Raw genomic sequence first — 22,735 nt, 5'->3', positions numbered from 1 at the left:
ACTGTCTAACTTACTGTTTGTTATTCAGCACTCAACTTAACTAAAGAAAATTTATATTCATTGGATTGATTTTAGCCTACTGGAATACTCCAGTATTCTGAATACTGGAAAACTTTTTATGCTAGTTTTTAAACAGTATATAATATTGTGCCTAATGCTAATGTCCATTGATTACTACATATAATGTGGAAATTATAATCACTAAGACCTTCTCAAAAACTGTGGACTCTCCTCCACAAACGACTATAAAATTATAAAGTCTACTATATAATTCCTTATTTACAATATGAAAAATAATACAATTAAGCCAAATGTGACATAAATTACTACTTCTAAGCAACATGGCCTTCCAAAACCCAACCTTTACATAACATGTATGCACTTCACGAGTCAAAAGGCAAGGACAGAGACATACAAATTACTATGCAAATATTCCTCTCCCACCACAGACTTAGCCAATGAGAAGACACAGAATATCACTAGAGTGACTTTACCATATTCTTTCTCTCTCTCTCTTTCATACACACACACACACACACACACACATCTCTTTTTCAAGGTCCAACTCTGTTCTGTATGAACAAGCCTACTGTTCATATTACCGGCTGGAATCATGCACAGCAAGGGAAATTCATGGTAAATCCGCTTTAATATTTAATATAGTCATATATTAGTATAATTTTCTATTTGTATTTTCATTCTTTACAAAACATATGGTCTATATTTTATAGTTGTAACATTTTACTAAATGTTAGTACTATACTTTTTCGGTTTTACTGTACTGCTATTCAAAGCACAGGGCATGACAACACAGTGAAGAACTTTATTCTTGTAGTATACAAAAATAAATAACAATTTACAGATTTAAAACAACTGGGCCTTAAAGATGATGAGGACCACCTAGCCACAGGATTGCTGCACTCTTGGTATTTTAATTGGTATTTTTAATTTGGTTTTGTAAATAATTAGATAATTGATTTTATTGATCTATTTTGTATATAATTTCAAACACAAGAATCTGACAAAATTGGTTTTATACAAATCATTTGATCTGTTGATATTCTTGAAGCTCAAGGTTACACCAGAAGCTATTCAAGACAGTATTAATGAAAAATTGTGTCCTGTTGTGTACAGTAGTTAAACATGGGCAAAAGGCTTAAATAAAATCTAAAATGATTTAAAAATTGTTTTGCAAATAGCTTATTAGACAAATACCAGACTGATAAAATTGAAAGCATATATAGGGAAGATGTCTAAAATGTTGATGATGAAAATAAAGAGAGTCATGATGCAGAGTCTACCAGCTGATTGGTAATTTGTTCCTCAACATGGATTCTGTTCAATTCAATTTAATTCAGTTTGTATAGTGCTTATAACTGTGGACACTATCAGAAAGCAGAGTTACAGAAATTATATATAATACTGCACAGGAGTTTTAGGCAGGTATCAAAAATTTACCAAAGTAAGAATGCTTTCAAAAACTTGTTAATGGTTTATTTTTTTTTATCAATTACCAAGTAAGTAAATAAACCAAAAAAGTAAATAAACAGAAGATAAATCCAAATCCAATCAATATTTGGTGTTACCTCTCTTTGCCTTCAATACAGCATCAATTCTCCCAGGTGCCCTTGCATACAGTTTTTAAAGGAACAAGGCAGGTTGGTTGTTCCAAATATCTTGGAGAACCAACCACACATTTCTTCATGTATTCCCAGACAGACTAAATGATGTTGAGATCTGGGCTCTGTGATGGTAACCATCACTTTCAATACTCCTTGTTCTTCTCTATGTTGATGATTGTTCTTAAAGACATTGGCCATAGGTTTGGGGGTCACTGTCCTGCTGAAGGAAAAAAATTGGGGCCAATCAGACGACTTTCTGATGGCATTGCATGATGAATAAATATCTGCCTTTATTTCTTACCATTGATGACACAATTAATCCTGACCAAATCTATAACTCCATGTTCCCTCCGATCCTCCAGCACTGCTCGCCTCGTTCCACCATCTCTCAGGGATCAAGGAAGACATTCATCCAGACTCTTTTGTGTTCTGCCACCTAGGTGGTGGAACGACCTTCCTTTAGATCTTCAATCTTTAAACGACTACTCAAGACGTATCTGTTTCTTCAATATTTGGATTAATCCCAAAAAATTCTTCCCAACTGGGTTTGACTGATGCCAATTAACCTAGTAACCCAGTGTATCTATCCAGTAATGAAAAACTTTAAAGCTCTGGATAAGAGCGTCTTCCAAATGCCTAAATGTAAATTTACACTACAGAAATTTGCAGTCCCAAACTTGTAAGCTCTCCAGCCGTTCGGGCAAACAACCTGCCTCCTGATGCAGCCAATTATTTAAAATTTTGACTCATCAAACCCAAGCACCTGTTGTCATTTTTCCGCACACAATTTCCTACTGTATGTTTTCATGCATAGTCGAGTCCACATCAGCGGTATGGCTTTTGCACCACAATTACTTCTTGAAGACCACTTCTGGTCAGACTTCTCAGGACTGTAGATAGGTGTATCTGGGTCTTACTGGTTTCTGCTTTTGTTCATACAAAATCCCTGACATTGTGCAAGTGTGAGAATTGATGCCAGTTTGAAGCCAAAGAGTAATCATAAATTGCATTTTGCATTTTGTATACTGATAAAAAACAAACAATTAAAATGTATATTTTTAAAATCTTTACAGCATTTCTTCACACCTGCCTAAAACTGTTGCTAGATATTTATTTTATATTTATATGAATAAGCAAGCCAGAAGCAAGGAAAAACTCCCTGACATGTCAAAGGAACCAGATTCAAAAGGAAAACTGTCCTCAGCTTTATGATACAAATGATGTGATTATAATTAACATTTACAGTATAACTGTGTGCTATATAGTCATAATTGTTTTTGCCCAGGAAATCATTATAGCACTAATAGAAAGACTATTTTATTGTTATCAACTGTTTATTGATGGACACTTGAGAACTGTTTGTGGCTATTGCAGTCCAAAACCATCTTCATTGCTCCTAAGGGGATATTTAGGGTGGTTCATATGTGGTCATCCACTGCAGCATTAGTAAGTGAAAGGAAGAGAGAAAAGAAAAGAGAAAGAAAGAGTTTACCATGGGTTTGCTCAAAATATCAAGAAATACGAGATTTTTGTGATATTGTGCTCTCTTAGTAAGATATTTGAGGCAGCATATGAGCTATATTAGATTGCTTACACAAAATGCAAGAAACCACGATCTCTCATTTTTGTTTTTATCATTAGAACTGTATGGTCACAAATCCATATGTACACAAATTACTCAAGTTTAGTCACATTATTAGCAAGCACATGTTTAAACAGCTGAAAGATAAGTTTCTAATCCTGAGTGTCAATTTGGATGAAAAATGGTAACATACAAAGAGAACATATGTAAATGTATGTTCTTTTGTGCAACTTCACCATAGCACTGTATTTTTTACCATAAAACTGTCATTGAAACAGTGCATAGCCTAATTGTTCTAAATTTTTATAATGCAACTTTTTTTTAAATGAGTATTTTAAATTGATTGGTTTAGATGTCATGATATTGGCTCAGTAAATAGTTAATGAACAAATTGTTTTGATTTTGTTCTCATTTTTTATTTTTTTTTGGACATTTTCCAATTATCCAACTTCAAAGTCAATTTAACCCTGCATCAAAAATTAATTGTTAGATCTTTAACTATTCAGTGATATCATGTCCGGTCTGTAATTGTTGTCTACATTCTGATTTAGCTGCTGCTCATTTGATGAGTGCAAGCTAGGCACAGAGTGGCTTCTGAGCAGAACTCGACACCGTCCAAAGATAGCTGTAGTATGTGGCTCTGGACTTGGGTTTCTTGCAGAGAGCATTTCCAATAAGCAGGTCTTTCGCTATGAGGACATTCCCAATTTCCCCGTGAGCACAGGTATGTGTGGTCTTTGTAAATGCTTGAACTATACAAATTTTACCTTGACTAAGACAGTCATAAATGATCCCCAGATTTAAACAAGTCAGTATCGGAAAACTATTAGTATCGCATAATATCAATTAAAATAGCATTTTCTTGACCTTGACACCTACAGATAAAAAACCAAGCATTTTGGATTAGGTAATTTTTTGTTCCTTTCAATTTGTGTTTACATGTTAATTAAAAGTGCTGATTTTGAAATAAATACAAGAGTGTGTATTGTGACATAAACACATTCAGATGTGCAAAAAGAATATAAATGAAATAAACTAGTGGTATTTCCCTTAAACTATAGTAGAGATATTAATCTTGTGAAAATACACCTGTCATAGTATGGGACTGTTTAGAAAGCTCAGAGCCTGCAGTAAGGTACACACGGGTCTGGCTGTGCCTCTCATTTTGTTATGGTTAACAAATCATGGCCAAGTCATGGTAAAATGAGCCATGAATTCATGAAAATGAATAACTACTGGTCATGAATAAAATATAATGACTTGGGCAAAAATAGTCCCTAATCTCTGCCAGAGGGGATTCTTATTATGATATCTTGGATACATTTAAATATTTATGTGGTGAAGTGAATAATCTTGATAAGTGTTAGAATGCACATAATGATATTTGTGTGTGTGTACTCCATTCTGAGTTAATTAAATAAATGATGACCATAAAATGTTCCCTGTGGTTTATGGCTGTGCCAAACCAAAAGCAATAGCACCACAATAGATTCAGTAATCTTATTTCCCATTCTGCCATTGGAGCAGGCCTTTCATTGTTGTCTGAAGCATATTGAGTACACTGTGATAATGGACCAGTATGTTTAAAAGTCTGATGTTTTAGCATTGACACAATATTTAGTATGGTTTACCGTGTTAGGCCTTTGTATCCCTAATAATTTCCATAAAAATCAAGTAATCTTATGTTAACTTAAACATTAACATTACATTAACTTTTAATGGCCTTTATTATAACAATTATTTTACCCTAAAAATAACAGACATATGACTATTAAGCTGGTAATAAGCTGGTAATTAAGATGTTTTGATAGTTACATATAAATGTAATAAACACCAGCAGCAGTGGTAATGTTCCAGCCACTGTCTTATTACTGTGTGTTAGAGTTGCATTTTAACTGGCTTGGCCTGGTTAAGTGGTAAAATACATTTTGCCCTTTCCCATTTAAATAAAAAGCTAATGATAGTAAACAATCAACTTAATGCCTTCTACATTGCAACAAATTTACTAATCATAATTAAAGCCAGGCATATTAACTGATTAACTGGAGTTATGCTACTGTAATCTAGTGAAATTATTTAATTTCCTGATGTATCCTAAAAAATACTTCCAACAAATGCTTGCCATTTTATTTGATGTTTCATTTATAAATTGAAAAAGTTTACAATAACATATAAGCTTATTATAATCCTACTGTACATCATGTATTAGTCTGAGCAGCTTGTCCTCTAACAATAACTTAACATGCAGACTTTATTGTCTCAATGACTGGCAATGAAAATTGAGTATACCCTAAGTGAACATGTCAAAACTGTGCCCAAAGTGTCAATATTTTGTGTAAGCACCATCGTTATCTAGCACAGTTTTAATACTCCTGTGCATGCCATTCACCAGGGCTGCACTTGGTCAGATCTCTCCAGAGATGTTCAATTGGGTTCAAGTCACTGCACTGGCTGGGCCGCTCAAGGACATTCACAAAGCAGCCACTCCATTGTTATCGTGGCTGTGTGCTTAGGGTCATTGTCCTGTTGGAAGGTTGGCTGAGAAACGCTGGAGCGCTTTCAGAGGATTCTTGGTCAACCCCTGACTAAGGCCCTTCTCCCCTAATCACTCAGTTTGACCGGTTGGCCAGCTCTAGAAAGAGTCCTGGTGGTTCCAAATTTCTGATGATGGAGGCCACTGTGCTTATTGGTACCTTCAATGCTTTCAGAAAACCTTCAGAAATTTTTCTGTATCGTTCCCCAGATCTGTGCCTTCACACTAAATGTTGTGAATCCTTACAGTATGTACATGTGATTTTTTTATTTTTTTTTCTTCTTTGAAAATACTTCAAACAAAGATTTCAAATTTGCAAAGATTTCAAACAAACTTTTTTATGTTGTTAATATGGGGTATTGTTTGTAGACTTAAAAAAAAACAATAAATTTAATCCATTTTGGAACAAAGCTGTAACATAACAAAATGTGGAAAAATGAAGCGCTGTGAATAATGTGCAAACAGTCACTGCAAAGTCAATACTTTATCTCTTTCCTGTGTGCAGTTCCTGGCCATGATGGGCAGCTTGTGTTTGGTTACATAAATGACAAACCCTGTGTCTTCATGCAGGGCAGGTTTCATCTTTATGAGGGTTATTCTTTGTGCAAGGTGAGTCTGAACTTTTCATGGCTTAATTTTAATGCTATAGCAGTCATTTAATGCCTATTAACATTAGATTACTTCGGATTAGACCTTTGAAATGGCTAAAGATGTGTTCCTGAACTGTGTTGATCAGATTATTAGAAAGATTAAAACATGTCTGTAGTTTAGTTACCTGTGATGCATTGTGTATAAAATTCCTATTTATAATCTTAAACCAGGTTGTGTATTGTTTTATTTTATCATACTGTATGTGTCATTGGTTAGCCCATTTAAGCTCAACTCCTAATACATGCAGGTATACAGTATGTGGCATTTACTATACTGTAAGCTATTGACCCTGGCTCTCTCTTTGACTCCACAAGGACAATTGACTCGAGGGAAAGCTACTCCTATCTGCAAAACAGAATGGAGTTGGCACTTCGGGTATGGCTCATTAACTTTATCTGTCACAATCAGAAGCCCTGCTGCATAAATGTAGAGAGTACAACCAGAAGCTGCTGATATTGGAGAGAAAGAAACTGTGCTCTCCCAATGTCACTACAGACACAAGCATGAAGAGGGATAGTTGGGTCTGAGTGTAACATTATAAAAGCAAGGCCTAACAACAGAAATCAAGGGAATAGTTATTTTATAAGTGGCATAAACATCTTCAGTATGCTGTAGACACTTCCTGTCCAATCTCCATTAGAGAAATAGTATAAGGTAAAAATATCATCAGTCAGACCCCTTGAGTGCATACATGATGCTGTGATTATGCAATAATGCATATCCATTTAGAAATTAGGTTGAAGCATTAGACTACCATGTCACAGGCAATTTGTAAAATCATTTCTTAATGGCTATTAGCTTCTTGTCAATCTGTCTATTAACTTGTTGGCTTTACATAAGACAAAATAAATTGAGTTCTAGGCTTGCTTAGCTTGGGTCACCTGAGAGAGAAGCTCTGAAAATTTCACTTGCCCATCCAGAGGAATCATTTAAGGGTGGCACAAGGTGCCAAGGACTTGCTTTTTATTAAATGGAGAGATCGACATCCTCCAGAAGTGCAGAAGAACTGCAAGAGTAATTGCACCTCTGACAATATGACACCACACATTACAATCAGACGTCACTGCCAGAATGTGTCTCTAAAGCTGGGCGAGAGCACTTCACTCTTAATGCAGGCTTAGACATTAAATCATTCCATTGCCTGTCTTATTCAGTACCAGCATTTCAAGGGGCCATCTCTGTGAAAACGGTGTACATGAAGCCTTCTAACTGGTAAAGTGCTGACCTGATTCGAAATTTCTGCAGGGCTTTAGTTTAAGATCAGTATTACTATGATTTGTAGGAATGAAGAAATTTTTAAGCAATGTAATTACACTTAAAGCGTTTATTAAAGCTCAAGAGTTTTATCTCGAGCTGCAGTAAATTACTTTTTATTGAAAACTATTTAAATGTGACAGAACTGTTTATCATTAAAGCGCTGCATAATTATATCGTGGGATTTTTGTTGAACTCTGATAATGTCATAACTGTTCATAGCTGGAGTTCAAAAGAGAAATATTGGTTTTACTCTTTGGATGGAAGGAATGTTCCTCCTCTCACACTGGTGCTATAGAGTGGAATTAACTACTGTGTGGGCATTGAAAATTTACTAAAAATAATCATTAGCATATTGTTTTTCTGCAAACCTAACACAAGCAACTCTAATTTTGACTGACAGTTCACCTTGATCATCTGCACCCAGAGAGATTTGAAGCAACTAAAAATGCTAAAATGCTAATGCTGCACCAACAATCTGTATTTGTTTCACTCTCTAATGAAGAGATTTCATGAGGACTCTTTAATATACAATTTAAAGCTGAATACACCATAAGACTCTAAAATCATGGAGCATTTGTCAAGCATGATTGTGTTGTGAAGTAGTGAGTGAATAAGCAGACTACTCCTTCAATCAGTTTTATTTGCTATACTGTTTGGCTAATATACCTCTCATTTCAGAGGAAATTTAGAATAAGAAGGATATGCTAGCATGAGGCTTGCCTTATTTCCAGGTTACAATTTAATGCATGCAGTAACACACATGCAAACATGTACATAACTTCATTAAGTCAGCTCTTCTTTGCTGACCGATGTGTTGTTGTGGGTAATTGGATAATAGTGTTTCTAGCCCTTCACTGACCCCCCGGTTATGTCAATTAGCAAGGCATTTTCACAAAGCTGATGCAGTTAGTGTTTGAATACACTTTCTTTATTTCTGCAGCTTAAGCTTAATTGCACCATCATTGCCCTGCAGAGAAAGTAAAAGAGAAAAATACAGAGTAAATAAAGGAAGTTGTTAGCTTTTGTAAGTGGGATTGAGCTCCATCACACAATTGAGAGATGTTTAGAATTATTAACCGTTAGTTCCGACTGAGCAATGTGATTGGATGAGAGTTATTCCATAAGTGGTGATAATAGATGGGAACAGCATTAAGATGTTTAACCATGTGTATCCTTTCACATCACAGGTGTTTTAATAACCATTAATTATACTGTCAGTTGGAGCATAGATAAAAGTAGTTCAGTATTGATGAGAGAGCAACTGCTTCTAATTACTTCTACAAAGCTAGCTTGCTTTTAACGCAAGGCTGAATCCCAAATCTTTTTCCAACCCCTGATCAAGGGCCCCTCTTGGTGTGTAAGTTAATAGATTATACACCCTAGTGTGCTAACTTTTCATTTAACACTATATGGGATTCAACCTGGAAGTTAACAGAGCTCATATTCTAAAGAAGAAGTGGAATATAAAGAGAAACTTACATGATTTACAGAACTGTCCATTACCAACATGGTATGTTATTGCTTACTGTTTGGCTACATGGTACCAGTAAGAATTCAAAACTACTTTCATCTCTGTTAATTACACTACAGTAACTGTTGGTTGCCAGATCTGCCAGTCACAGTTACTTTGCTCTGCCAGTCACAGAAGGTTGACAGCACAAAATGACTCGGTAAATCAACAATAAAATCATAATATGTAAATAATAAATGGTGTTTGTAGAACTGTTGTATAAAAGCAGTATCAGAATTGAGGTTATGCTGTTGCACTGAATATCAGCATGGCTGTGAAGCCTTGGTGACTATGACTGTATCACAGCCATGCTGATATCCAGCACATCAGCACTTGCTCTTATGTAATATTGCTTAATATACACATCTTAGTTCTTAGTGCTATTTTCTTAATAGTGAATATAAGAACAATTGCAGTAAATATAACCTAAAAAGTGGAAGTTTTTTAATTGACCATTTGCAAAACATGTGTTTTCTTGCATAAGGAAAGGCAAATTTGGCTTTTTCTACTCATTGCTGCTCATTTTGTATAAACAAACTAACAGACGAACACGCTGTACTGTAGGTTGTTAATTAATCACTATGAATGTTAATTTACTGTACCACTGTGGATTTTGCTGTGTACTATTGCTAATATAATGTCACACACTCATAGTTTGAATCTAGAATTCCTAAAAATTATTTAATATATTACTGAGTCTTCTCCTGTCAGAAAGGATTCTAATGATAATAACTTTAGCAAGCTAAAAATGTTTAGCAATCTAAAGGACTGCTCAAAAATAAGGTATGGACCAGATCACAGATTTTTTTATAGAGATTTTGTATACACATTCTTACAAACATTGTGATTGGCAGTCTTATCCTTGCTTAATAGCACTGCATTAATTGACTGTCAATGAAAAAGGTTTTTAAGCCGTAATGGTGTCTAATTTAATTTGGAGTACTGATTTGGGGAAAAATTAATAAATTGGTTGAGCATAAAATGTAATAACATTCCTGTCAGATGCAGCCTCCTGCCTTCACTAAGCTTCATCAGGTTATCAGGTGCATTATTCATCTCTCTTTCTCATTCTCTCTGTCTTTTACTGTCATGTTCTCTGAGTGGCACAAACTTTAATAGCCTTGTATCTACAATCTGCGTTTATCTTTTTTAACATCACTAAAGCTTCCCTTTTAGCTTCCCAATGCTCACAGCTGCAGCTGCTCTATCTATCTCTCTCTTTCTCTCTGACACAAGATAAGGATTTAATAGAATTAAACAGAAGGTAGGATTGCTTAAAATGTAAGGACAATGTGAAACAGCACTTATAATGCTTTCCTGCCACAACCCACAATGGTAATATATAATTAGAAATAATAATGTTTGTGGTTTTGAACACTCACACACACACACACACACGCACACACACACACACACACACACACACTTTTCATTTGCAACAAGTTGAGGAGAACAGCCAGACTTGTTTGAGTGGATAGAAAGGCAACGGTAACTAAAATAACATCTTGTTACAACCAAGGTATTCCAAAGCAATTCTTAATTCTTTGAATGCACAACACTAATAATCAGTAGCAGATGGGCTACAGCAGCAGAAGGCCACACTGGGTGCCGCTCGTACAAGCTAGGAAAAGGAAACTGAAACCATGGTTTGCATGAGTTTACCAAAATTAGAAAAAATTTATTTGAGAAACATTGCCTGGTTTGAGGGGTCTCGAGGTATGCTGCGACATTTGGATGGAAGAATTGAAATTTGTCGTAAACAACACAAAAGCCTCTATCCTTCCCTGTATCAACATTTTAGGCTGATGCTGGTCACGTAATGGCATGGGGGATAATTTCTTGGCACATTTTGACCCACCTAGTACCATCTAAGAAACATTTTACCACCATAGCCTATTTAAGTATTGTTTCTGATCATGGTATCCTTTTATGTCCAAAGCATAATGTGCTACTGTATCTCGCAAAGCTATAATAATCTCAAACTGGTTTCTTAAACATGACAATGAGTTCACTAAACTTAAATTGCCTCTATAGTCCCAGATCTCAATCCAATAAATGGGATGTAGTGGAGCGGCGGATTTACATAATGGATGTTTAGCGTACAAATCTATGAACATACAAAGTACGGTAAAAAGGTCAGTTTTTAATTCAGGTTGTCCTTAGAGTGCAGTGAGAGGCACAATGGAACTGTGGATAGCGTGTAGCGTGAGCTTTGGATGACTACAAGATAGTACACAATTCATGTTGGAAAACACTATAGAAGAGACTTTTAACTCTTCTGGTTGATCGACATGGGCATGTTCTTGTGAAACTATAATAATGTCCAAGTCAAATCACAACTTGTGATGAAATTTCTTGCTCTTATAACAGTAAACTTATTAATATTTATAAAAGGCCTCAAGGACAGTACAGAGACAAAAGACTTAGCTGCAATAAAACATCTGAATGGTGTAAAATCACTTTAAAGAAGGACCTATGTCCATAACTGACGATCCCATCCGAGGTGGCTCAGAGCCCACCGCAATCATTTCCATTAACATTCAGCAAGTGGAATGCCTCATGCTTGAAAAACAGATGACTACTCACCCATTGTAGAAGAGACATATCTGTCTGATTGAACTGTACACACAATCCTTCACAAACACCACTTGCACATTTATGGAACTCATCTGGGAGTTATTGCCTAATCCCCCATACAGTACTGACCTTGTTGCAAGCTATTTCCACATGTTTGGGCAATTTAAAGGAGTTCCTGGGAGGTCAGCGTTTTAGACATAAAACAGACCGATCATGGCTCCACAGTATTGAGAAAACATTCTACCTTGATATATCGAAGCACTAGTTAAACACTGGGATAAGTGCATTAGTCAAGTAGATGATTAAAAAGGTAAATAAAAGGCATTAAAGATTTTTACTCTTATAACTGTGTTCTGTTATTCTGCACAAGCAAAAGTCCTGGTTTGACTTCTCATACAATGGAGCTATTAAAAAAAATAATAATAACTTCACAAACACCTCATAAATCTAATTTGTTTGTATATTCTGCCTTTAGGTCACATTACCTGTGCGGATTTTCAAGCTGATGGGCGTAGAGATGATTATCGTAACAAATGCTTCAGGGGGCCTCTGTCAGGATTTCAAAGTGGGTGATATTATGGTCATCAAGGACCATATTAACTTGCCAGGGTTTGCTGGACAGCATCCACTATGTGGGCCCAATGATGAAAGGTAGGTACTGAGAGACACAAAAAATGTGGCTCCTAACTGCAAAACAAAGATTACTCAAATGCGGCTAAATAAACGCACATTTACAAGTAAAAAATGAAATATTTTTCAGACGACACAATTTCAATTTCAATTTAATTTATTTGTATAGCGCTTTTAGCAATTTTCATTGCCGCAAAGCAGCTTTACACAGTCAAAATTATTATTTACGTTTGTATGAAATGTGAATTTGTATGAATCAAAATGGTCAGTTTGTCCCTGACACAGACAACACAAATGTAATTAGCCTACTGTATTTGTAAAATAAAATGTAAACCATATTACATGAGTTTGGACTATACATTTGTGTAATTAGAGTACAATTTTGGCACCAAAAAAGGATTCTTTTTAGAGTAGAGTGTAGATGACGGAGAAATGAAATTCATTACAGGGAGCAGTGTAGAGAGCTAAAGTTTATTTGCTAGAATTAAGGTGTTTCAAGTGTCTTGGTAATATTTATTATGAAACTATATTCATGAGCTTTGCTGTACAGCTTACATTAAAATGACTATGTATATCATGTTTATTCTTCATCTTCTTTAGATTTGGAATCAGGTTCCCATGTATGTCTGATGCATATAGCAAAGACCTAAGAAAGTTGGCATTGGACATCAGCACGGAGCTGGGCTATTCTGACTTTGTGCGGGAGGGAGTTTACTGCATGGTCAGTGGACCCAACTTTGAGACTGTGGCTGAGGCACGAATGCTGCATATCCTTGGAAGCGACTCAGTAGGTAAGGAAAATTTCATATTAGCAAAATGAGGGCTAAGATGCTCCAAAATGTGCTCAACACTTTTATTGCTCGCTCTGACCAAGTGAAGACCATCAACAGCTGCTAGACATCCTTCATATGGACTCAGACAGACTGAATTTATGCAGATAATTGTAGAACACAATTGTAAACATATTTGGTATGTCTGCAGTATGTCTGTGCCATCATATGTACTTATTGTGAGAGAATGTTGCTCCGTTTGATTTCATTGTGAACTACCTATACTGTAATTAACATGCAATTTGGTTAGAATATAAATTTAGTGTATGTATGTGTGCCCTGCGATCTCTTGGCACCCTGTCCAAAACGGTATGTATAGAGTGAGTAGGTATATGAATTTAAGGGTAGTAAAACATACATTTCAACTACACTCACTCCTTTTAACATGCTCCTTTTAAAGCATTTATCAAAGCATCTTTAATTGCCCTTATTGGTGGTTTTATCGCAAGGGATCATCTTATTGTCATCTCTGAATGTTTAATACACTTACATGCATTATTCCGACAATGATGGCTGAGTATTCAGCAAGGGGTTCATTATCCTCATTAAGGAATGCAAAACAGAGTTCAGTCTTATTAATAATAGAGTGCAAGCTACTCTTTGGTGGGTTTCAGTAATAATAATTAAGTCACTATTTAATTAAGAATGTCTGTCTCCTGCCATCCCTGCAGGTATGAGCACAATCCCCGAGGTGACGGTGGCCAAGCACTGTGGCTTGCGTGTCTTAGGTCTGTCCCTCATTACCAACAAGGTCCCCCTGGACTACAGCAATGAGGAGAAGGTCAACCATGAGGAGGTGCTTCATATCAGCAAGATGAGGGCTGAGATGCTCCAAAATGTGCTCAACACTTTTATTGCTCGCTCTGACCAAGTGGAGACCATCAACAGCTGCTAGACATCCTTCATATGGACTCAGGCAGACTGAATATATGCAGACATATTTTTCTATGATTGGTCGACAGAGCTTGTTACACTTGTAGCAGCAATCTATTTTTCACAAATCGTGTATAAGCTGATGTTCAGTATTGTGGTTGTAAATAAAAAGGTTCAAAAAACAAAAAGAGATTTAACTAGTAAACATTTCAGGGGCAGTGATGGTTTAGGTTGTTGAAGCATAGGGTTTTTGGGTCAGGGGTTCAAACCCTCCTATCATTGGGTTTCCATTTTTGGGTCTTTGGACAAGACCCTTAACCCTATGTCTTATACAAGTCACTGCATGCAGTGCTGGGCCAAAGCACAGATAGATAATGGGAGGGTTGCGACAGGTTCCAGCATAAAACCTGTGCCAGATCTTGTGGATCAAATGATATGATGTGGTGACCCCTAGGATAAAAGGGGGAAAAAACAATTAGTAATTCATTCATTCAAACAGCCTGAAATGATTTATAATAAACATTATTTATTTTTTGGACTATTCTCTGAACAACCTCATTTGCATTGCAAGTCAATATTATATTTAGTATATTGCAAAGGAAAGATACACTGAAAAAAATAACTTGTAAGATTTACTTAATAAAATCCTCGTAACAATTTGCACACAGATTTTAAGTAAATTTTATTGCTCCAATATTAAGTAAAACTCACCCGTAATGGTCAGGTAAAATCTACTTAATTAAATTAACAATTAAATTAACAATAAAAAAAAAATTAAGTAAAAGTTACATAATTATATTTAATGCACAAGTTAGATTTATTTAAAATAATCTAGTAAAGTTAATTTATTGTTGTATCAGCAGGAACCTTGATTTTATGAAATTATTAAGTAAATCTTACTATCATTTTGTTTTATGAGATTTTCTCTTACTTGATTTTATTAATTTATATTACTCCCTATAATAATGTACACATTGCTAATTTATGTTTTGCAAAGAAACTTAAGTAATTATTTCATCTATATCTTTTATAAATCACACAACTAAAATATAATTAAACAGTTTATTCACCAACATTACCAAATATTTTTGACATTCACAGTCTAGATACAGGTTGTCTTTTTAATAAATGTGCATTCAGATAAATTTTGCATCCATAGGAACATCTGCACAGCACCAGGGCCTGAAATACTTGTTTTAAACAAAATTGTGTAAAATAATAATAATAAATTAATTAATTAATAAAATACAGCATTCATTTAGAAATAAAATACAGCAGAAAATACATTAAACAAACTGTAGAATAAACTTTAAAACTTAATAGCCCTCTGTAGCAGTGAAGTTGCAACATTCAAATCAGCACTCTGGACTAGTGCACTTAAAAGTATGCTATTGAAACTTAACGCATTAAAACATTTTAAGCTGAACATGTAAACACTGAACATGTTCTGACAAGTAGTCAAGCCATATCAAATGTTTTAAGATGATAACTTTATCTTTAAAGCTTGCACTTTTGGTGATAGCTTAATCCCACCAAGTTCTAAAAGAACTTTCTGAAATAGCTCAAATGTGTAACGCAGTGCTCGGGGGTCTGCAAGGTTTATGGCATAAATTATTCCCATAAGCAGTGCACATGCATTTGCAGTATTGCCACATTCTTGCAAAATTTCCTTTCCTTCAAGGATTATGGATACACCAACTGGTTCCTCCCCTTCAACAGCACGGACAACAAGGATTTTAAGAATGTGCAAACTGGCATCACTTCGTCTGTCCTCCTGCATAAAATTTACAAGTAAATAAAATAAAAAAAAATATTTTGAGAAACAAAAAAATCTGAATTGCTTCACTCACCTGTGATGACTTTATTATCACAGAGAAATAATAATAAAAATAATTGATTATAAAAAATGACCATCACTTCATATACTTCAGATTGTTAAACTTAGCAATAATCTTGCATCAGTAAAACATTCTAAAACATGTCATGAGATGGCTACACTCCATAGATTACTCTGCACCTTTACAGTGTCAGGAAATCCTATGATGAATGCTGAGTTTGTATTTAAAGGGTTAGTCCAAACATGAAAATTCTTTCAATCATTACTCAGATTTATGTATTCATTTGCATTTGGTATATGCTCCTGTCCAATGCAACAAACACTATATTCAAGGTACAAGTTTTTATTTATAACATGTAATTTACAATTACTTGCTTTTCCTGGGAATCAAACCCATGACCTTGGTAGCACCATGCTCTACTGTTTGAGCTAGATAAACTGTAGATGGTCATCACTAAGCAGGAAATGTCCACCCCTTCATCTAACTTTATCTTGTAGTGAATTTAACATTTTAAATTGTATAATTAATAAGAAAACAATGCTTTACCAGGCAATCATCAGAGATCCTCTTCAGCTTCACGTCTCAGCTCTACGCTTTGTTTCTGTGAAAATATTTACATTGTATCATTACATAATCTTTTATTAGTACAACTACATTTAGCCATTTCTTCATCTTTTGTAAGTTTGCCTTTATCCAAAGAAAATTACAAAAGAGAAAGGCATCAAGCATGTCAAGCAGTGCTGCTAACAAAGTTTCTGACATTGTTAGAAAAATACAAAATAGAATAGTGAGGGATTAAGGAAAAAGTGAGAAGCAAAAATCATGTGTGGAAAGATGAAGCATTCAAGGTCACAGGATGACTCTACTTCTTTTTCTTGTCTGCAATGCGATTTGGACAAATTAGAGCTTCTGTCAATACTGTATGAACATATGTACAGGTTCATTACAGTAAAATTCGGATTAAAAAAAAAAAACGTTTATTGCTAGTGCTCTTTTACCATTTAATGCTTTAACACACCTGACTCAGTTTGTTCAGAAAGGTCATCTCACTGGCGAGCCTTTCTCTGAACACACCGTTTTCACGAGGGGTGGGGGTAAGAAACACGCATCTCGTTCTATTAAACCACGCGCTCGGTTCGTTATTATTTTATTTATTTATCTTTTAATTTTTACCACAGGACCCCTGGGGGGCTCCGTAGGTTCGGGTTTTTACACGAAAAACGGCGTTTTGTGAATCTCCACACTATTAAAATATTGCTAATTGTACGTCCTGAGATTAAGATGAACATTAATTGGGGGTCATGAAAGTGAGAATCACATCCAAAACAGAAAGGTAAACTTACCTCGAACACGCCAAACTCCAGCTCCAGCCACGCCGTGTAGTACCTCCGTGATGATCCCCAACCGATTGATTCACAGCGCGGGTACAGCGTCTCCAAACACGCATGCGCGGTTTAATTTGAAATTTAAACTAAACTTAAATAGTAAAATTTACTTAATATTATTAGGTTTATGTGCAGTGACTATAAAACATGTAAATGTTACAAGTAAATACATAATAATATTTAACTCTTTCCACTTAGTTAATTTATTACACGAATTAAATGTGTAGGTATTTAAAATTTTACTTAGAAAATTCTAGTTCTCCTTGAAATGTATTTTTACAATGTAAAAATTATGATGATTAATTTAATAAATTTTACCACACCAAAAAATCATTTTTTTCAGTGTAGATGAAACCTCTGAATATACTGTTATGATGCAGGGACCTGCATTACACAGTGAAATGACTCACTGCTGCTGAGCTGTTTTATATTGTGCTGTCAGACCTCTCCGACTGCATGTGCAAAGACATCTCAGCTGAAAGAGCAAACTGCCCCTTATAGAGAACAAGCACACCAGCAGCACCAAAAGGCAACGAAGACAGTGTGCTTAGCCACCTGAAAAACAAAGAAGGGAAAGAATGAAAAATGGCATTATAAAAAATTATAAACCTTACAGACACATAGATGTAGTCAGTGTGCTTTAAATGACATATGGTTTGACTAGTGTTCCAATTGGTAAAAACAATGAATCCTGAGTAAGTATGTGATAGGGCCATCTCATGTGTGCTCACCTCCACAGGGTGGTGTTTTTTTTTTGTTTGTTTTTTTTGGCAGGGCTGATAATCGATCATTATTCAACCATGTCATGGCATCTTCAATAAACCCAGTTGTCAAGGCACAAGGACTAGCAGGAGGCTGCTGCGTTCCTAATCAAGTAGCTGTGGCTCTGCAAACTGAGAAGAGATGTTGTAACATCAGCTGTTTACTGTGTGTGTGTGTGTGTAATTGCAAGTATTTACCAAATGAAGATCTGAGCTACAACATGAATTTATGGCAAATAATGCAGAATATAACAAAATATTGAAAAGGGTTCTGCATGCATAAGTTGTCCTGCTTTTCTGCAAAGTGCTTATATGCTGAAAATAAATCTGCATTTTATGAAAGATAGGCAAACGAACAATGCAAGGCTACAAGTTTGGATTTTAGATTTGCCACAGTCAAACAATCAGTTGAATATGCACTTCCTGGACAAAAAAAAAGTTTTGTTCGACAAACTTTAACGCTGTGTTTTTACAACATGCAATGTTTTGGCCAGCTTATGTGTAAAAATTATTCCTCCTGCTTTCAAAACCACTTTTTGATCATTTAAATCCTGGAATATCTGCATGCTGTAAGGGAAGAAAAAAATACATTGATAGTCAGATTTTTCAGTTCTTTGATGCATACGGTAACATCATGATGAACTGAAGTAAACCCAGGTCATAACACTGCCTTCAGAAGCTTGTACACTGGGTATTATCCAAGATGGGTGCATCACCTCATGCGCTTTCCTTCTTACCCTGATGAACCCATCACTCTGGGACAGGGTCAATCTGAGCTCATCAGACCACATCACCATTGCTCCACTGTTTATCCTTCTGAGCAAACTGAATCCTTTTTTTTTTCTCATTAGCTTCAATAACTAATGTGGTTTTCTTAAGGCCACACAACTGCTTAGTGCCAATCCTGTGAGTATAATCCTGTGTTACTTATTACATTTATACAGTACAGAGCACCTATTCCAGCATCAGTATTGCAATTTGTAATAAAGCCATGTGCTGTAGCAGGCATATGAAATAAATTTATTAATTATTTGAAAATAATAAAATGTTTCCATTTGACTGATGCTTGGCCATGCATTAAAAAAAAACCCATCAAAGCCTAAATAAAATCTAATTAATATTTGATTGTGAGGCTTGCATTTATGGGAAACTAAGTGATGCAATACAAATCAAGATGGCAATTACAGTAACTCTGAATTTGCCCTTTAAAATGTCAGTTCCATTTATGTTAATTTCGCAAATATTTATAATGTGTTGCTTTGCTGCATCTAAACAAATTCTTTTATACAACTCCTTCCTTTTTTCACCTCTTCAATATTGAAAATTAGATTTCGCACAAAGATTTGTTAGACATTGTCTGACTACTGACTATTTCATTTTCTCTAAACTTGAAGGTTCTTAATTTGACTGACATGCACAGGCTAATGACATACACATAGCTTTACCGTATCTGTCTTTACAACATGATTTTTTATTTTCTCTCAAATGTAGTACATTAAACAGTTTAATGGTTACCACAGAACATTTTTCCCCCATGGTTTCTCTATTTGACCAGGACTTAAAGTTGTAGTAATACCACTCTGTATTGTGGATTTAATACTGCCGGTGACCTTTTTTGATTTTCCTAGAAGGTCAATTCAGCGCTACTTTTATGCAAAGCACCACGCTGCTAATGGGTTGAGTCAGCAGAAGACTGTAGTCATTTTCAATGGTTTTGTGACATTTTGGCAGCTATGTGGAAAAGAGGTCGACTTCATTTAAAGTCTGGCTTCAGTTTTTAACAGCACATCTATCTGAACTCAATACTCATACGCACTCAAAGCAAAAATGACGGGACATATGAGAGGCTCAGCCTGGTCCGCAAACTTCAGTTTCAGAAGCAGCAATTTTATATCTCTAAGTCATCCACTGTTAATAAACTGTTCTTAAATGGAAGTGTTTCAAAATCGGTTGAACTAAATGTAAAACAGTTAGATTGCTGATATACAAGGGGTTGTCACAAGTTTACTGCTGCATGAAGATAAACTATTCAGGAGAGAATACATATTTATCCAAAGAGCACTATAGCCTGCAGCAAGTTGGAGATAACGTATGATTAAGTGGGACTACAGAATACAAATGTTAGATAGTTTGGTGGGTGATATACCTAGGCTGTCATTTTTTGGTCCTTTTAGAAATAAACTATGCTAAAAATGATATATATTCTTTACAAAACCTCTTCTTCTACTCTTAGTCTACATGTTTGAGGAAAGAAAGAAATTAATACCCTGAAAAATAAATGGTGGAATTTCAGAATTTGTTTGAATTAGTTATGAGTGATTATATGTCAACTTTACTCATTGGCTCTTGTGATCTCATAATATTTTGTTTGCTGGATAATAAACTAGGTAATGAGATTTTCCAATTGCTAATATGACATGAATTAACTTGGCTATATTTTCTCTAAATAAATGGCACTACATATGTTACCAAATATTGGTGTGACCATGTACTTGTTAACCTGTGATATAAATTTCTCACATCACACTCTGCGGGTGTGTTTCATATTGCTCACAACACATCTGGTGTGTCAATTTTAACTGTCTGTCACTTGTGGATAAATAACATGCATGCTCTAAATGACTACCACTGGCATCATTTACTGAACTACTGTACATGCATGGATACAGACTGCATCCTGTAACTCAGCTACTGGCAATGGTGGTGAAGGAGGAAGGCACTTTTACAGAAAACAAAAAGTATGTTTTAGCTTGATCTTTTAGACATTTCTAGGGATGTATATCTGCTTTGCCAGGAGTGAAACGTATCTTCATGAAACGTGTAAACCAGCATCTGTTTTGTCTGGCACAGAGTACTGTTAATAACACATAGGGTGCAATTAAGACTCTGGTCACACAATTCAAGCTGAGCTAATCAGTTGTTCACATGCAAAGAATAACGAAAACACCATGAGAAGTCACTAATAAATGATCTGAATTAAGATCCTACAATAAATTATAATAACTTTAATAAACCGTTTAGGAAATTGGCTTGGATTGTCAGGAATCAAATAATAATACAGTTTACCAACAAGTATGTTAACGATTGTTATCAATTTTATGTATTGTATAAAATTGTATAGCATCTATAAAATATATGTTTAAAACTTCAACACCTATTGCTCTGAGAGAAATTTGTGGCCCTTAAGCCGAATTGTTGCCACAATGTTGCAGGTACACAATTGATTTTACATCAATTTACATTCACATTATAAACAACATCGTTCATTGTTGATATTTTGGTCAGATCAAATATACATGTCATGACAGCTCAAATTAAGAACAGCAAGGGACTTTTATCTGACGATAATCTTTTATGGATCTGTCCTATAAAATGTAACACATGCGCATCAATAAGTCTTTGCTTACATTATCCGGGTTAAAGTAAATCACATCATTAGTTTATGCGACCACTCATTAATTTCAAACAATGGATGCAAATTTTGCAAAAATGTTTGGGATTTGCCTCTGGAGGATGGAAAGCAGTTAGTCAGCAGTAATAGTTGGTGTCCAGAAAAAGGAAAAAAGCGAGATGCCTCGCTTTATCTCTTTTTGCAGCTATTGTTAGCACTGCTATGAAATGTAGGCTGGTAGAGGTCTTTTACAGCATAACAATACCACTGTGCACAAAGCAAGCTCCATGAAGACATGGTTCGCCAAGGTTGGATTGGAAGAACTTAGGTGCCTTGCACAATGCCATGACCTGAACCCCAATAAAAACCATTGGGTGACCAGTTCATCCATGAAAATTATAGCTCATGCTCTGAGAAACACTCTTTCGCAATGTATGTCACATAATATGCTTGTGGCATCTGTGAAAAAAAGATTAATTGATATGATAACCTGGTCATTTTGTACATTCAGGAAGACAGCTAATTTCATTTCATTGCACCATAGCAATACTCATCAAAGTGAAGCAACCCCAGATCATAATACCGCCTCCAGCGGCTTGGATTGTAAATAAAAAACGTTTTTTGCAAAACTGTTGAGCATCTTTCATATGTTATGAAGGAGCATTAAATTAAACAACACAACCTTGCAAATCTCAGTCACTGAGCTGGCTGGTTTGGGAATTGATTTGGGCCTAAAGGGGTTGCTAAATATTGCATATTAAATAATGTTGTGCTTTCAGCTGCTACTCTCAAGGGGTCAACACAGAGGACAATCCAATCTACATACAATCCAATCAAGTTGGCATAGGTTTTACCAGCATGCCCTTTCTGACACAACTCTCCCTATTTTATCTGAGCTTGGGATCAGCACTGCCTCCAGTGGCTGGGTTTGGTCTTTGGCTGGAAATTGAACCCTGGCCTTTCATATACCAAACACATACCACTGAGCCACTTTGAGAATGTACTGTACTGTACACACAATCTTCACTGCTTATAAACAAATGTATTTACAAATTGATTTACAGAAGTGTTTATCAACAAATACATACTGCTTCACTGGGTCAGGGACTAAGAATACTGGTACCTCATACTGGTTTACTAGGTCAGGGGTTAAGAATACTGGTATCTCATATTGGTTCACTGGGTCAGGGACTAAGAATACTATTAGTCTAAACATTTGGGGAGGTTAATATGGTATGAAAATACACTATTGTTATATATTTAATAAAATAATCAAACAAGAGCCCTAATTAAAA

At 35.4% G+C, this 22,735-nt stretch overlaps 1 protein-coding gene and 1 long non-coding RNA gene across 2 annotated transcripts; one reads left to right on the top strand and one right to left on the bottom strand.

Annotated features, from left to right (window-relative positions):
* The first annotated feature begins 524 nt into the window (after positions 1-524).
* pnp4b (purine nucleoside phosphorylase 4b) lies at positions 525-14,603 on the top strand. Its single transcript, XM_053494609.1, has 6 exons — positions 525-636; positions 3,756-3,928; positions 6,243-6,346; positions 12,208-12,383; positions 12,963-13,153; positions 13,864-14,603. Exons 1-6 carry the CDS (start codon positions 614-616, stop codon positions 14,085-14,087), a joined length of 891 nt encoding a protein of 296 aa, XP_053350584.1. The 5' UTR covers positions 525-613; the 3' UTR covers positions 14,088-14,603.
* Positions 14,604-15,612: 1,009 nt separating this feature from the next.
* Positions 15,613-17,299, bottom strand: LOC128520830 (uncharacterized). Its single transcript, XR_008357958.1, has 3 exons — positions 17,247-17,299; positions 16,450-16,504; positions 15,613-15,839 (listed from the first exon to the last, which is right to left on the bottom strand). It is a non-coding gene; the product is annotated as an uncharacterized LOC128520830 (long non-coding RNA).
* Positions 17,300-22,735: the final 5,436 nt, after the last annotated feature.

This window comes from Clarias gariepinus, chromosome 4 (assembly GCF_024256425.1).
Source record: "Clarias gariepinus isolate MV-2021 ecotype Netherlands chromosome 4, CGAR_prim_01v2, whole genome shotgun sequence".
Lineage (NCBI taxonomy): Eukaryota > Metazoa > Chordata > Actinopteri > Siluriformes > Clariidae > Clarias > Clarias gariepinus.
This window is presented reverse-complemented; position numbering and strand designations above follow the sequence as displayed.